Source organism: Scardinius erythrophthalmus (genome assembly GCF_964197995.2).
Source record: "Scardinius erythrophthalmus genome assembly, chromosome: 7".
Lineage (NCBI taxonomy): Eukaryota > Metazoa > Chordata > Actinopteri > Cypriniformes > Leuciscidae > Scardinius > Scardinius erythrophthalmus.
Genome location: NC_138227.1, coordinates 27,328,796 through 27,346,379, shown reverse-complemented (window position 1 = coordinate 27,346,379; position 17,584 = coordinate 27,328,796). Strand labels below are relative to the sequence as shown.

The 17,584-nt window shown below is 37.4% G+C and overlaps 1 protein-coding gene across 1 annotated transcript in view; it reads left to right on the top strand.

Moving 5' to 3' along the window:
• Nucleotides 1-17,584, top strand: part of kmt2bb (lysine (K)-specific methyltransferase 2Bb) — a 37,232-nt gene that overhangs the window by 1,234 nt on the left and 18,414 nt on the right. Inside the window, exons 2-17 of the mRNA XM_081371239.1 lie at nucleotides 2,998-3,076; nucleotides 3,406-6,681; nucleotides 7,001-7,200; nucleotides 7,660-7,764; nucleotides 8,116-8,272; nucleotides 8,620-8,830; nucleotides 11,177-11,241; nucleotides 11,335-11,589; nucleotides 11,748-11,854; nucleotides 11,963-12,073; nucleotides 12,290-12,403; nucleotides 12,597-12,743; nucleotides 13,569-13,661; nucleotides 14,164-14,281; nucleotides 15,221-15,334; nucleotides 16,851-17,056. Coding sequence (XP_081227365.1) covers nucleotides 2,998-3,076; nucleotides 3,406-6,681; nucleotides 7,001-7,200; nucleotides 7,660-7,764; nucleotides 8,116-8,272; nucleotides 8,620-8,830; nucleotides 11,177-11,241; nucleotides 11,335-11,589; nucleotides 11,748-11,854; nucleotides 11,963-12,073; nucleotides 12,290-12,403; nucleotides 12,597-12,743; nucleotides 13,569-13,661; nucleotides 14,164-14,281; nucleotides 15,221-15,334; nucleotides 16,851-17,056 — 5,358 coding nt within the window. The remainder of the gene's footprint in view (nucleotides 1-2,997; nucleotides 3,077-3,405; nucleotides 6,682-7,000; nucleotides 7,201-7,659; nucleotides 7,765-8,115; nucleotides 8,273-8,619; nucleotides 8,831-11,176; nucleotides 11,242-11,334; nucleotides 11,590-11,747; nucleotides 11,855-11,962; nucleotides 12,074-12,289; nucleotides 12,404-12,596; nucleotides 12,744-13,568; nucleotides 13,662-14,163; nucleotides 14,282-15,220; nucleotides 15,335-16,850; nucleotides 17,057-17,584) is intronic.

Genomic DNA, 17,584 nt, shown 5'->3' with positions numbered 1-17,584 from the left:
TTATGGTATAACTAAGGTGTGTATTCTCACCTTTATTACCAGCATAACCTTATAATTCTATAAATTCTTATAATGACATCACGTCTTGTTCCGATGTGAACTTTATCACACATATATATTTAGTTAGGTGTGTCTCTAGGTGACGATTTTAAATTGTGAGCCCTTTTACTATGGTTTTGTACAGTAAACAACTAATTATCAAAAACTGGACATTTGTAGCAATATAAGTGTTTTTTTCTGTAGCATCATCATAACCTTGTGCGCAAGGCTACTAAATGAACGATAAAATTGACAAAACTGTTGTTTTTAAAGGCATAGCTATATCATATAAAGGCCTATTAAATGTTGAAAACTGATGTATTTGATGTGGATTGATGTGTTAAGACACTGTGCTGGTCAGGAAATGGAAAACCTGGACATATTTTGAGTTGTAAAACTGATTTGCACACCTGTTAAATTCATGGAAATGTGTGTAGTTTTAATAGTTGTGCTTGGCCTTAGCCAGAAATTGCTCTTTGTGAGTGCACTTTATGTATTCTTTCCAAAAGTCCTTATCCTGTAATCTTGAACGATGAGAAAAGTCACATGAATTCATGCTAGGGCTGGGCGATATGGCCAAAAAATCATATCTCGGTATTTTTGGGTTAAATGGCGATATACGATATATATCTCGGTACTTTCTACATTTTTCCATTTGGATAAAGAAAATCTGTATTTATTTAAAAAACATGCCATTTTCATCCTGCCCAATGATATCCTACAAACAATGTTGATATTGGAGGATATGGAAACAAATATAGTGAATGTAATGTAGGCTATGCAATATATTATGTGCAAAAAGGTGGTTAAAATCACATTACATTCTAACAAAAATAATGCTTTTGTTTTTAAATTGACTAAAGGCTAAACTAAAAATGAAAATAAAAACAAAAGAACTTAAACTATTAGCCTGCGTTTGATTACCCCGTTATAATGATCACTTTCATAAAAATATACTTGTAGGTTTAAAATTCCCCATATGGCATATTTATTGTTTCCAACAACAAATATTTTAGCAATATGTATATTTTAGTCAGAATTATTGCGCTACTATTCTATTGTGCTCCGTCTGTTTGGCGCGCATGCGCGCGGCGTCGCTCATTCACGGAAGCTTGAATATTAGCGGAGATTCAATTGCAGAAGCTCGTCCTCTCCTGACAGTGAAATGGACATATTTGTTTGACTTTCTAACATTTACAGATGGAGAATATACCTGTGAAATGTAAGTTAAGCACTGAGGAAAGCAACACATCTCAAACGCATATACAGCGCAAGTATTTATCTGTCAGTCAGCAACAGTATCTGTCAGTAAGCATCTGACAGGGCAAGCTGCTTTAAACTTGTTAACTATATCTTACCAGTTATTTTGAAGCCCTTAATATAAGCTTGTGTCATGTTTAGGACAAATTGTGCTATGTACTTTCACTGCGGCAGCTCACCCTGCGTCTTCTGCGTTTTTGAGATGTGCTCATATCAAACTACTGTATCGATATAAACGGTATTGCCTCATTCCATATCGTTTCAAAAAAATATATCGATATATCGTACAAACTCGATATACCGCCCAGCCCTAATTCATGCAGCTTTTTTATGGTGCACTTGTTTCACCTATGCGTCATGTATCATTGGCATGGTAATGTGCTATGGTTACTTGTGTTGTGTTTCCTGAGCAGAAAGGTGCAACTGAGAAAAAAAAAAGAAAAAAGATGATCAAGGTCAAAGTTTTGTGGACTTTGAAGGCTTGAAGACGCTCTGACACTTACGTAGATACGTATAAATAGATACGGGGCCATTGTCTGTGTATTAGCTTCTTTGAGGTTTACGGTTTCGGTTTTCGGTTAACAACTTCTGTAAACTTGAAGAAATGTGTGCAGATTTTACAAGTTTGCAGGGTAACTCTCTGCCAACATGCTATCTGTTGTAATATTGTGTAGCCTTTAGGATGTGATATTAGTCAGTCCAGAGACATATATTTGACCATGCTGCTTGTAAACTTATCAAAAGACATTTTTTTTATGTTTCAAATAGATGTTAAAATAACAGAGATTGTGAGTAAACAGTACTTTACCTGCGGGCTTTTTCTTAATACTAAATAATTAATCAGTTATTTTCAAGTTTACTAGGGTGGTTAACAGCAGAGTTGTTCCAGTTGCGTTGTTTCACACAACAGAATAGTTGAGTTGTTTCAGTTCAGTTCTTTCTTTGTCTTTGAGCATGAACTGTGTTCTGTGAAGTGTGAAACAAGAGAGTTAGCCTGTCTTCTACAGTTCAGTGTTTTAAGTCTTGTAAGGCCTAATTCTAATAAGGCCGTAAATCTTTGTCAAACACAGAAATGGCATTACTTTGTTGTTGTGGTGTTCTGTTTCAGTACATTATTGACCAGGTGAGTCTTAAACAAGACATTCGGCTATCCTATGATGCTCATTTATGCAGAAAAGTGCCACAAAACGTTTATAAATAATAACCCCTTTATAAATGTTCAGTGGTCTCTTAAAAATATGTACTACCTGTTTTAAAGCGTCAGCAACATTTGGTAAAATATGCAAATGTTTATATTTTTATATCTTGTTTTTCCTTTTTGTTAAGCCTTTTTAACTGACGTTTTCATGTACACTACCGTTGATAAATTTGGGTTCTGTAAGAATGTTTTTAAAAGAAGTCTCTTATGCTCATTGCTCACCAAAGCTCCATTTATTTTATCAAAAATACAGTAAAACAGTAACAATTTAAAATAACAGCATTTAAACATGTCTTTACTGTCAATTTTGATCAATGTAGTGTCCCCTTGCTAAATAAAAGTATTAGTTTCTTCTTACTGACCCCAAACTTTAGAACTGTAGTGTATTTATGTGACGTGTACTATATCACAGTAAATGATGTAAAAAGACAACAAACAAGTATAGTGTAGACTTGAAACAAGTTACGCATATTAATTTCAAATCTCTTTTTGACTTTCAGGGAGCTGAATTCAAAGGATTTGATGTTCAAAACGAAAATAGCAGCGCCACAGTTCGGGCTGGACGAAATCCATATAAACGTAAGTGTGGCTTCAAATGCAAATAATTCAGAAAATCCCCAAAGTCTGTGTTTGTATTGTAGTTTTTTTATACCATAAAATGATCCCATATGATTTAAGTTTAAAAAAAAAAAAAAAAAAAAAAGTAATTTTTCATCTTGTACAACAGAGCGTCACTTCAATGACTCTAGAACAAACAGTGTTGGCATAGCTCATTTAAAATATACATGTTCATATTTTAGTTTCCACTTGATACACTCTGGAGCTTAAGCCCTAACATGTTTGAATCACTTGACCACTGTGGAATGAATATAATTAAATGAAATTAAATCTTGAATGGTCTGTTTTAGGTGATCGTGCTTCAGCAAAGTCGTCAAGGAGGATACGTCAAAGGCTGACTCTTCCAGTCTCTCCTTTAGTGGAAAACACAAGTTCAAAAGATCCTCAAAATGATTCATGTTCTGTTCAGCAACTGCACAGTCAAGAGTCTCTAAAGGACACATCAGTAGACGATGATGGTGGTGATGGAGGATCAGAGAAGCCCACCAGGAGAAAAAGGGGGTCAACAAAACGGGAAACCCAATCAACTCCAAGGATCACAATCAAGTTGGTGGCCAAAAAGACAGTGGTTAAAGTCCAACGTAGATCTGGTAAAAAACAGAAGGAAATCAAATCTGAAGTTACAGAGAGTGAGTGTGCCCAAATCTCAAATGCTCATGTGAAATTAAAGACAAACAAACCAGCCAGTGAAATCAATGCTGGTGAGGCAAAGGATGAGGTTTGTACCAGAAGGCGAGGAAGATCTGCTGACAAGAAATTAGAATCCCCTCCACAAACAGATCCTAAAAAAGAGACCAATGACCAAAAACTCAAGCTGAGGAAATCAACTCGAAGGTCTCAAAATCCACCTCTCAATGAAACTATGGAGCCAAAACCTGATGATAAGTCAGAACAAGAGGCATCAGAGGTAAATAAGCTTGTGATTAGGAGACAACGCAGAAGGTCCTCAAATGTTCCACAGGAATCTGGAAACCAGAGTTTAGCAGAGTCGCTTTTGGAGGTCTCAACAATTGATGAATCCAGGTCACCTTCAAAGAAGAAAAAAAAGAAAAAGAAGAAGAAAAATTATAAAGAATCTGAAAGGAATCAGGAGCCTCATTCACCATCAGCAAAAGATCTAGGCCACTCAGCTGATGATCCTCAAAAACTCTCTTTTGACAATGACTTTGTCGGAATTCCAGGTTTGAAACTGACCAGAATACGAAACCCCAAAGCCCGGTCTCGCAAGAAACGCTGCAAGTTTGTGTGGACTCTTACACTGGTGAAAAGCAAAAGCAAAGATTCACACATCCAAGAGAATCCAAACAAAACCCAAGAAAGCAAAAGCAAAAATTCCCAAGTCCAAGATGATCTCAACGAATTGCAAGAAATCAAACCCCAAGAAGTCCAAGAGAGTGCCAGCAAAGCAAGTGAAAGCCCCAGCACAGAGGCTGAACTTGCTTCTAAATGTGATGAGGAAGTAGATGTTTCTACAGAAGCAGAATCCATATCTGCTCCTTCCAATTCCTTGGAAGCTAGCTCTTCTCAGGAGTTACAAAACATAGAAAACACTGCTGATCTATTTCCTGAAAGCCCACAGAACCCAGTGGCCATTGAGAAGGTTGAGGAGACCCTAGAAAAGGAAAACAAAGAGGCTCTTGAAAAGTCAGAAATTGCAACTGAAGCACATCCAGATGAGGCCACTCAGACGGACCCTGAAGATCTGATAAGTAACGATACCGTTCCACCACTTCAAATCAAAGTTGTCTCCTCACCAGGTAAAAACAACAGTTTAAAGCAATCCTTTTTAATTCAGCAAGTTACAACTTCACCTGAAATAAAAGAACCTGCAAAAGTCGAAGACCATCAGCATTCAGAAAAGACTGAGAATGTGTTGGAAATTACTGCTACCACTCCCGCCCCCAAAGTAAGGAACAAGCTATGTCAAAACACTGCTCGGAAGAAACGTACAAGACGCAATCACTGGACAATTTACAGACGAAAGTGCAGGCGGAAGGGCAAATTGAATGAATCTCAAGAAAACCCAGCTTCTGAAATTGCAACTGAAACTGAATCTCAGGTGGAGGAATTGCCAGTATCGCCAACATCAGTGCCAGCACCTGTAGAATCCAAACCAAAAAGGCATTTAAGTAAAGTTGCGCAGAAAAAAGGTAAAAGGTCCATTCCACCAGCTACAGAACCATTACCTGAAGCAGCCGAATCTCAGGTCATTGAACAAACTGTTGAATCACCTCCAACCAGTCCTTATCTTGGGACAGAACCCCAGCCAGAGATAAAACTTGAGACAGCATCAATTGAAACTGAAGAGGTTCTAGTTTTAGAGCCTTCCGTGAGAGATCACCCACAGGTACCTCGTCCCTCACATAGGCAAATAAAACGGGTCAAGCGTAGAAGAAAGTCTTTGATTGGACGGCGAATAAGAAATCCAAAATTGCAAAAGAAGAAGTTGGTTGAGGTTAAGGACGATAGCCTAACGATGACGGGGTCTGAAGTAGGAGAGTCTAAACTAGTTGGTATATTCTCAACAAAGTACAAGAGGAAACAGATTTCGAGTCTTCAGTCATTAGAGGGTAGACGGAAAAAAGCTAAGCTCTTATCCAAGCAGTTGGAGAATACCAGCGGTGATCAACTTTCCGATCAGGCGGAAAAGGATTCTGTGAATGTGAAAACAGACCAAGATCAAGCCATCCAACGCAGCAAAACGAAGTTCGTGAAAACCATCAGACATTTCATAATGCCAGTTGTTAGTGCCCGATCCTCTCGGGTTATCAAAACACCAAAGAGGTTCATGGATGATCTTGGTATGTCAGATCTTCCCCGCAAGAACTCCCAAAAGAAGCTTGGTCTACAACTGAAATCAAAGAAACCTGAATCCAATGAATGCGGTGAACTTGGATCTCTTCAGTCTCAGGATGAAGATGAAGTGAGTGAAACCGATCTTGATTTGTCTTCCGCTTGGGACTCAAAACCTAAATCACCTGATGATGCTGAGATCTTCAGTGAGGAGAAGCAACCTGGGAAAAGGCGATCGCTACTCAGAGATCCGGGTTTCAAATGGGGAGTGCTGGAGCCTGCCAATGACGATGTGTATACCTTTGATGAAGATCTTGACAAGGAGTTGGAGACCTTGCTATCTGCCAAAGATTTTACAGTGGACTCGTTGCTTGATCCCGTCCAAAAGAAGAAAAAATCATCAAAATTCAAAGCGCAAACTTCAAAATTTAGGTTATACAAAAAGCTTAAACTCAAACAGAGTCTCTCAAGGTGTAAAAAGACCCCAAAGGACAAAATAGGCAAAGTTGTATCATCCCCTGCCAAGACACAGAAGAAGGAGTTGGAAGAAGGGGCGAGTCTAATAAAGTCTCTTAGAGACATGAAGAAGGAAAAAGCAAAACTCAAGATTGAGGATCTCAACACCCCTGGGGTTGTTCGCAAAGTCTCCATCTGTGTCCGAGCTCTGAGTGCCAAGTTGCTGGCGCAACACCAGGCAAAAGACATCCAAGAGGATGACCTGCCAGATGAGTTTTCCATTCATACAGACATCTCTCTTCCCAATAAATGCAAAGGTAGGCAAATATTTTATTCATCTAAACCTTTAATTATAAATAAATGCTGTCTACCTTAAAATACACGACACCAGAATAGACTTGTAAGACATATTCCTGGTCTTGTTATAAATGAATCATCAGTTCACTTTATTCCAAATTTTCTTTCTAAAATGTTCCTGTTAGTTAACAGTTAATTTATCACAGTTCATGGTTTCTACAACCATTTAGTATTTTATGTCAAATAATGCCATTTCATGTTAACTTCAACGTTTGTTAGAAAGTACTACTTGGCAGTATTATGTTCTCAACATGTCCATACACATTTTTTCTTTTTCAGACTTTGATAAGATGCATCTCACAGAATCAGAAGGACTGGTTTCTGAGGACACTCAGAAACATGACGTTGACATTGAGGAGAAAACTACCACCCAGCGCCCTCGCCTGACAGGAGCCAACAAGCGCATGTTCAACCTCCTCAAGAAAGCCAAGGTTCAACTCATCAAAATAGATCAGCAGAAACAGCTGAAATCATCTGGGGTAAGTCAATTTATCTAAATGTGTACCTTTCCATTTAGATTAACTGTAATCTTATCATGGGGTATTATTTTTTCTTTTTATTCAGCAAGGATGCATTCAATTGATCAAAAATGACAGTTTCCACAAAAACTGTTTTCTGCATTGATAATAATGAGAAATGCAGCAATTCTGCATATTGGAATGATTCAGCTTTGTCATCACAGGAATAAATTACATTTTAAAATGTATTAAAGTAGAAAACTGTTATTTTAAATTGAAATAATGTTTCACAATATTAATGTTTTTGCTGTGTACAATAAATACATCCCTGGAGACTGCTAAAAATAATGACCTCAAACTTTTGAACAATAATGCATGCTTTAAGAAATTCTTACTCAGTTGATGCTTTTTGACCATGTGTATAATTGAAGTGCTTTTAATATTGTTTTCATCTGTTTCCACACCTTGTTTGTGTGGTAGCTTTTGCCAGAGGGTAGAATTACTGCAACAAAGAGACAGAGACGAAAACCGAAAGAACGGCTTGAAAATGCCTGCCCCAACAAGACTGATGCTTCTCCAGAGCAGGTATCAGGTTTTTCCTTTTTTTATCAAATAAGAAGAATCCTACTAAATAAACAGAGTTTTGTGTTGTTTTCAGTAAATGCACTAGAATCTTATTTGATTCTTATTTTATCTCATTATACTTTAGTATTGGTATTAAAAATATGATAGAAATGCCATGAGCAATGTTGTACATGTTCTTTTAAGATTTTACTAGGTCAGTAGGTAACTAGGTTATCACATAGTAAATATATGCACACTAATTGTAATTATTGACATAATTGTGGCAAATATGATGCCAGTCAAACCAGTGTGATAACAGAACAGAATTTGTTGAGTGCTTTTGTTTTTATACTTTACAAATCTCTCCATAAGGAACCTGCCAGAGGGGGGCCTCGCATTAAACACGTATGCAGAGCTGCAGCTGTGGTTTTGGGTCAGCCTCGTGCCATGGTCCCCGACGACATCCCCCGGCTTAGTGCGCTACCCCTGCACGAGAGATCGGACATATCCCCTTCACCTGCAGAAAAAGGTACCATCACTTACTCTGCAAACTGCAAAGATTACCAATAAACCCAAGAGAGGATCTCATAATAGACTTCGGTTAGTGTAACTTTTTATAAACCATTCTTTTAGATGTGTTTCTACCGATATTTATAGTTTAGGATGCTTTCTTGTTAATCTGCTGTTTACTGTTTATATATTCAAAATACATTTCTGGTCTGTTCCAAAGCCTTGTAAGCTACTTGACAGCATTGTATTTGCCTTAAAAAGTTAGACAGTATGGCAGTTCACTTGCACTAATTTGTTGATAGTATTGATACCTTTTGTTGATTATGTATCAAGGCTGTGTTTTGACATTTTTTATCACTGCTGCAGGAGTCGAGTCTCATTCTGACCCGGAAAGCCCTGTATTACAAGAACACAGGACGCCAAAGTTTCGTCGCGGTAGAGGTCATTTCTTTGGGAACCGGTCCCGACGGTGTGGGGAGTGTAAAGGTTGCCTGCATGAGGAAGACTGTGGCAGGTGCATCAACTGCTTGGACAAACCCAAGTTTGGTGGCCCCAACACAAAACGGCAGTGCTGTGTGTAAGTATGTTTATGTTATTTTACCCAGACTACTTGACACTCAGTTCATAGTTTAGTCTTTTTCAGGCACTGTAGTTCATGGGAGAAACCAGCTTTTTTTCCCTCACTTCTCATTTTATATTAAAGGTGCTGTATGTATTTTTTTGACTGTACTGAAGCATACAAATATCATATGTTTGCACTTTGCAGATATTTAGGAAACATGCTAAGTTCACATACTTGTTTCTCTGAAACACAATGCTACAGATAGTTATTCTACTTTGAAAAGTGAGTCCCGTGTCGGAATGTCTGTTTTTGTTTTGGTCTGTGTGATCTCGCCCGCTGCCAATTTGCCCAATAGTATTTCGACCCCGGATTGCCAGTTGGCGGGAAACATAGGGTATTGTTGCCATGGAAGCCAGTAAATGAACTGGGTCAGAGATCGCAGGTTGTACCTGACCTAAAAAGCCTCAGCATCCATATAAAAAGATCTATGACCAGAAGCATATCAAAACACAGATACAGTAAAACTTAGAGTGTAGGGTTTATCAATTAAGCTTGTTCGTGTTGTCCCCTCAATCTGGCAACTCTCCAACATTTTGAATTTGGACTGCAATACCCATTTCAAACACTAGCTGTCAATATTGCATAATGCACTGTTCAAGTGGGACTCTTTAAATTTTGTAAACATTAATATTTATTTATTTATTTAAATTGAGGAAAAGGTTACTTTTCACTACTAGTTTTATTTTAGTATTATTTATATACTTTCAGTTTTCATTTTTATTTTAGTTTAATTTTTAGCAATTTGGTTACGTGCTTTTGTGTTTTTTTTTTTATTTAGCTTTAACTTATTTTCATTCCTTTTTTTGTGGTTTTAGTACATACACATTTTTATTTCAGGTAATTACCAACATTTATCATTTTCATTTAGGTTGCTTTGGCAAAGTTTTTCATCTAATATGTATATCTTATTTTATTTCATCTTCTCATTTCAGTTAACAAAAACACTAATAGTTTTAGTTTTGTTTAAAAAATAACATTATCAACAACCACCATGCATACAGGTAAAATGTGTTCAAAGGAAATACTAAATTATTTGACAAAAAAAGGCAATTATGGTTAACATTCTATATTAGGAATATATATTAGTAATCAATGTGTTACATATCAAACCATTCTAATTAATCACAAATTACATTTCCATTAAGTTCCCACTTTCGTTACTTAAAGGGATAGTTCACTTTGAAATAAAATTTTGGTATGTTTTAGCTTACCTCAAGGCATCCAAGATATAGGTGTCTTTTTTTCCGCAGTAGTTTCAATTTTGATATTTTTAGGTCAAACCGTTTGTCTGACAGTCCTATAATGCAGGTCTATGGTCACTGTCTCAAAGAGCAAGCACAGAGTCCAAATTAAAACAATTACCCATTGTCCAAATAAAAAAATTCCCCATCATAAGTACACATTGATGGCCTAAGACACGAAACGAGCGGTTTGTGTGAGAAAACGAACAGTATTTATATCGTTTTTAGCTCTTGTAACACAGCCACGTCCAAGTGATCTGAGGGCGCAAGCGCATCCTGGTGTGTGAGGTGTACGCAGACTGGTGCATAGATATATATATATATATATATATATATATATATATATATATATATATATATATATATATATATATATATATATATACACTAGATGTCGCCTTGTCTACAGCAGTTCATTGGAACGAATGTCTTTAACAGCAGGAAGCGCCCGCGCCCTCAGATCACTTGGACATGGCTGTGTTACAAGAGGTAAAAACGATAGAAATACTGTTCGTTTTCTCACACAAATCGCTCGTTTCGTGTCTTAGGCCATCAATGTGTACTTACGATGGGGAATTGTTTAATTTGGACGATGGGGAATTGTTTTAATTTGGACTCTGTGCTTGCTCTTTGAGGGGGTGACCATAGACCTGCATTATAGGACTGACAGACAAGAACGGTTTGACTTAAAAATATCAAAATTGAAACTACTGCGGAAAAAAAGGCACCTACATCTTGGATGCCCTTGAGGTAAGCTAAAACATACCAAAATTTAATTTCAAAGTGAACTATCCCTTTAATGTACAGGAATCCATCTAAAAAAGGGCATTATCAAAGCCATTTGTTTTAGTTTGTTAGGTTTTTTTTTTTTTTTTTTTTACCTGTTTTTGACAATAAAATGTATTTGTTTAATGTCTGCCCCTCTTATAAGTACATTTTCTACAAGAATTTTCTTGCTTTTGTCTGATTCAAGGTCCTCATATTTTTCGAACTTGGAATCAACGCAGTCCTGTCCAAATTAAACTACTCTTTCTTATTATTATTATAATTTTTTTTTAAGATACAAGAGATGTGATCAGGTTGAAGAAAGGAAGGCCATGAGGCTAAGTGGCAAGCTCCAAAAAGGTAAGAACGTGTTTTAGAGTGAAAGCCGGCATACAAAATGAAATGCTGTGTTTATTCTTTGTACGTCTGCTATAAATGTGTCATCATTTTCAGGGCATGGGAAGAAGCGCCGCTCCTCGATAAGTGTGGGTTACTCAAGTAATGAAGAAGGTGAGGGCGGCGATGGGATCGGGCGGATGTTTCCACCCTCTCTAGGCGACAGTCCATCTGTGCGGAAACAGCCGCGGCGACACGTAAAACCACGTTCGTACTGCGACCTGTTGGATTATGACTCTGACTTCGACTGGATAGGAGCTTCAAATTCCACTTCCCCGGGCCGCAGGAGAACTCCTGGTCTACGAAACTCGGGTTAGACCTTAGTGATCAGGAATCTACAAATGTTTTTTTTTTTTCATAACTGGTTCCGTTTTTTTTGAAAAGTGGAATTGAAACCAGAATCTTGCCAGTTATTTACTTGCATTATTGCTCTCAAAGTCACAGTTCTGTTTGTATTATATGCACCACAGATTTTGTTTCATTGGACGACTTCATTGGCGAGGCTTTTGACGAGGGAGTGCGCCATCGCAGGCCTGGCTTCCACAGGGTTCCACCCATCAAACGGAAAGTCGAGAAGGTATTCATGTTGTTGATACCGGTGGACTCTATCAAAGAGTCCTGTCCTCATTCAGCCAAAATGTCATTGAAGCATCGAAAGCAGCGTCCATTGTTCCTTTGTTTGCAGAGCCCTCAGGAACAGACGCCACCCAGCGTCCTTGCAGCCCTTGCCAATGGTTTCGCAGAGAGAGAACAAGAGCCTGCAGAACCCACACATAAGATCCGTGTTGATTTTAAGGTAGATATCTATGTTCCTTTACAAAACGGAGTATAAAAATCAAGTTCTGTTTTATTTGTAATCTACACAGATCTTCAGATTTCAGCACTGCAAAGGTTTGCCACATGATGGCAGCACTGGATTCTGTTATGGAATAATCAGGGCGTGATCAAAGCATGCAGCAGAAACTATGTGGTGCTAAAATTTTCCTTACTCCTTTCCTTTTTCTCTCCACAGGAGGACTGTAGCGTGCAGAGCGTGTGGGCGACCGGAGGCCTGAGCATCCTCACATCTGTACCCCTCGTGCCCCAGTACGCCTGCCTGCTGTGTGCCAGTAAAGGCCAACATGAGGTACGTCCTGACTGCTTTTCATTTCAGCAACACATTAAGAATGGTTTATTTTAAGGTGATTTTTTTTGTTTTTGTTTATCTTGCCACATTACTTGATAGTGAGGATACATGAAAAACATCTTACATGAAAAACATGTTTTACCGGTATTGTGAAATCCTGGAAATAGCCTTATGACAGCCTTATGTTGTGCAGATGCTGTACTGTCAAGTCTGCTGTGAGCCTTTCCATCGCTTCTGCTTGGACCCTTCAGAGCGTCCACTGGAGGAGAACAAGGAGAACTGGTGCTGTCGCCGCTGCAAGTTCTGCCGCGTTTGTGGCTGCAAGAATAAAGAATCCAAGGTAGTTTGAGATACTCCAAAACACGACACCAGAGGATGATAATGTTGTGTTTGTTCCAAGCGCGGTTTTGTCTTCTGTCGCTTTAAATGCTCAAGCTCTTTAATGCTGGATGGATTCTGGTTGGCTGTCAACATTTATTTATTTTTGTTCATCAGCTGGAAAAAGAAAATCGTTCTGAAAATGATTCCAACAATATCGTTTCTTTGTGCCATTAAGGTTGTGGTGTGAACTCTTATCTATTTAAAACAATTTTTAAAACTATATCTTTATCGTTATAGTTATTGCCCTTGGTGTGAACGGACCTTAACCCTAATTTAAAGGTTATAACTGAAATGGTCTTAACTGAATTTTGATCAAAATACAGTAAAAACAGTAATATTGTGAACTGTTATTACAGTTTAAAAGAACTGTTGCAGCTGTTACTCCAGTCTTCAGTGTCACATGATCCTTCAGAAATCATTCTAATATGATGATTTGCTGCTCAAGAAATATTTCTTATCATTATCGTTGTGCTGCTTAACATTTTTGTGCAAACTGAATATTTTTTTCAGGATTGTGGATGAATTGAAAAAAAAAAAACCACTGTTTATTTGAAAAAGAAAACTTTTATAACCTTTTACATGTCTTTACTGTTACTTCTGGGCAATTAATACATCGTCCCTGAATAAAAGTAATAATTTCTTTGGGGGAAATAATCTTTTTGAGTTCAACAATTTGAACAGTAGTGAACACGTGTTGCTCTCACAACTTGTGACATTAGTCATTTTCGATGGAAACAGATGGTCTGTAACAGCTTTGATGTCACTGGTAAATGTTTTTTTGCAGCCTCTGCTGGAGTGTGAAAGGTGTCAGAATTGTTATCATCCTGCCTGTCTGGGTCCAAACTACCCCAAACCCAACAAACGTAAGAAGCCTTGGGTAAGTTGTCCACCGAGGGACTTTCCTCCACTTGCAAAACCTACAAGGAAGTCTTCACCTCTATGCCATTGCCTTTTCTTTAGAATGTCAGTGCAAACAACAAAAAATGTGCGGCATAAGATAGCACTTCAGTTAGTATCAGGGGAAATAACAAATGCAAGACATTGAAGTATAAATTTGTGTTTATATTGTATAATTCAGTTCACCCACAAATGAAAATTATGTACAAATGTGTACACACTGTACAAAACCCTATTTGTCTGAAGAATATTTAACAGGAACATTTTGAACAAACATTTACAGCTGCCAGAACTTCAAAAATCAGCATAATAGTAGACTGTACACTATGTATTTTTGAATGTATATATTTTTAAATTATTTATATAAAATGTTTATAATGACATATTTTAATAATTTTTGGTCAAACTGTCATTGTACAGTTTCTGGATGATGTTTAAGTTTATGCAGGAAATGTTGATTGAGTGACATTTGTTTTTTTAAGGTTTGTATGACATGCATCCGGTGCAAGAGTTGTGGTGTGACTCCAGGAAAGAGCTGGGACACTGAGTGGAATCATGACAAGGGTCTTTGTCCTGACTGCACTAGGCTGTTTGATCAAGGTAAGACTTGTAGCATATTTTATATAAATATATATTTTATATATATATATATATATAATATATATATATATATTTATATTTATATTTCAGCTGTTCCAGGGTCTTTCAGAGTGTCTGTTAGATATTTCATCACCCATCCAGTCAGATTAGCTTAAGCTACAAAATAATGTACCGTTAATAAATACAAGTTCTTGAGGATTTTTTATTCTTGGCATTACATGATGATTTAATTTGGCCTTTGCCCAAACTCTGCAGTAGAGTTGTCAAAAGTACCAACTTCGGTACTGAAATTTAAAAAATGTGACGATACCAGCATTTCCCTCAAGCATTTTGAGCGCTGTTGAACGGATTCGTAAACACTTCTGATTGGCTCAAGGCTGCATTTATTTGATCGAAAAAATAGAAGAAAAAAAAAAAACAGAAATATTGTGAAATATTATTACAATTTATAATGATGTTTTTCTATTTTAGTATACTTTAAAATATAATTTATTTCTGTAATGCAAAGCTGAATTTTCAGCATCATTGATACTCAGATATTATCAATGTTGGAAACAGTTGTGCTGCTTAATATTTTTTTGGAACCTGTGATCCCTTTTTCAGGATTCATTGATGAATAAAAAGAACAGCATTTATTCAAAAATGGAAATCTTTTCTAACAGTATAAATCTAAAAAAAATGTTTTTACAAAACCCTTTCACAACTTCTTGCGCTTGAATATTTAAATGGGCAAGGCTTAAACTTTCGTGACGATACAGCACTGGCCTGTCATCTGTCCCGAGTGTCATTCATTCACATTGATGTTCTCACAACATTGCAGTGTTAGGATTCATAAAAATGTTACCGGCCAACACGTGACTGATACCGTTTCATATACTCAATTTTTACTTTCATTTGCCGCTTGACAAAGCACAAAGCAATTTTTTCCTCTGTGTGTAGGTAATTACTGCACAATGTGCTTCAAGTGTTATGAAGATAATGACTACGATAGCCAGATGATGCAGTGCTCCACTTGTAACCACTGGGTCCATGCTAAATGTGAAGGTCTGACAGGTGAGTGACCTTTTCAGATCTTACCTTCTGCTAAAGGCTGGGCAGAGTGGGATGGTCACATTGTTTTATTTTATAGATTTTTTTATTTATTTTTGTTAACAGATTTTATTTATTTATTAATATTATTTATTTTAATCTTAATTTATCTCGTTTTATTTTATCTTAATTTTTTTTATCAATCAAATGGAATACATTTTAACTTGCAATCTAAATCTGCAATCTTTTTTTTTATGACACTTAACCAAATTCACAAAACAGAAAGCTCCAGAGAACATCGGTTTGTAAATAAATATTTGATACTTACTTATTGTGCATTATAGGATAATTAAATGATTTATTGTGCTTTATAGGAGAATAAATAGATTTTTGTTTTGTATGTGGCTGGAGTATCAAAAAGCATTCCTACATAAAGGCTACGTTCACACTGCAGGGCTTAATGCTCAATTCCGATTTTTTGAAAAAATTCGATTTTTTTGCAAAGCCGTTCACATTTCCAATTAAATGCGACCTTTTGTGATCTCCTGTGTGAACGTGAAATGACCCAGATGTGACCCGCATGCGCCGAAGAGTACTCAACGGTCAACGACGTCACTTGTTGTTTGCGGAAGTAGCTCAACTTTAACCAGAGCCCGTCTCTGCTTGAACTAACTGTGATTTTCTCACTCACACACACGAGCGCACGCAGCGACCGTTACACAAGAGCCAGACAGCAGCCGCTGACCTATCTAATATCAGATTCAGCATAAATAAGTTAACATAACGTATTTATAATGGCCGTGGGCTTTTTTTTTTTTTTTTTTAATTAACGGGCTCGTCGAGGTCGACCCGTTCGGCAGATTTACCTCAGCTCGACGAATATGCAGTCCGTTTTCAAACCGACGACTAGCTGCTAACGTTACTTCAATGCAGAATATTGACATTTTTCGCGTATCAATGACGTGCGGGTCGGATACATGCGACCTGGCCGTTCAGACTGAAGTCGCATTTCAAAAGATCGGATATGTATCGGATTTGGGACCACATACCCAAGTGGCCTGGGTCGCATTTGAAAAGATCGGATCTGTGTCGTTCAGACTGTCATGAAAAGATCAGATACAGGTCGCATAGGGGCAAAAAAATCGGAATTGGGTCGTTTCAGCCTGCAGTGTGAACGTAGCCAAAATGTGGTTTTCCAAAAAAACTTGTCACGGAAAGGAAATTCCTTCCACCATCTCAGTTGTTTTTGAACGATTGTGTTCACAGGCCAAACATTTGCAAACCTATAAACATTGTAAATGCGTACATTTCCATATAAACATACTGAGTAATGCAAGCTCTTAATAGTGATGCAGTAATGCATGATTTTCCCAACCCGATTGTTTTTATTGAATGAAGCATTCTCAGGGAGTTGCTGAGGAAAAACAATTAGTCACAGGTGACTCTCAATATTCAGTGAAAATAATCCACTCTGAATCAGCAATGGGAATTCTTCCTCTTGCATCTGTGGCTGACTCCTTGAATGTTTGTTTCCTCACAGATGACTTGTATGAAATCTTGTCGAGTCTTCCTGAGAGTGTGGTGTACTCCTGTCAGCCGTGCTTACAAGAGCAGCCCAATGGAGAGGATGTTAATGGAGCGGGGTGGAGGGAACTGCTCAACCAGGAGCTGAGGACTGGCTTAGAGAGGGTGCTGGAATGCCTGCTGAACTCCACCCTCACCAAGCACCTGGTCACCTGCAAGAAGGTGGGCATCCTATGATCTCTCCTAAACCTAGTATGCTGTACTTTTAAAGCTGCAGCAACCAGATACTGTTGATTGTTCAAACAGCAGCTAGGATCACATAAACATTTTGATAATATAATAAAAATAGTTCCAAAATGTTTATTGTTACAAGCATGTTCCTTCCCAGGCTCAGGGTTTCCATGGTCCTGAAAGTTATGGAATGTATTGTCTTGACAGTCAAAGTAAAGTCATAATTTCCGGTGTTTCCTGTAAATAATCAAGACTCTGGCAGCCCACCAATCTGTTAATCTGTCATGTCACATTTTCAAAACAATCATATTGTGCTTTATACAAAACAGATAGTTTCAAAGCAGCTTTACAGTGATAAATTACAGAATCAGTGATGCAAAACAATCAAAGAAATCAATTCTGCTTTAAAGCAGTTCTAAAAAAGATGTAATTGTCATAATTCATCAGTGTAAAGTTCGTCAATGAACCAGTATCACAATTAACCTAAAATACACTTTTCATTATAACATACAGTAAATG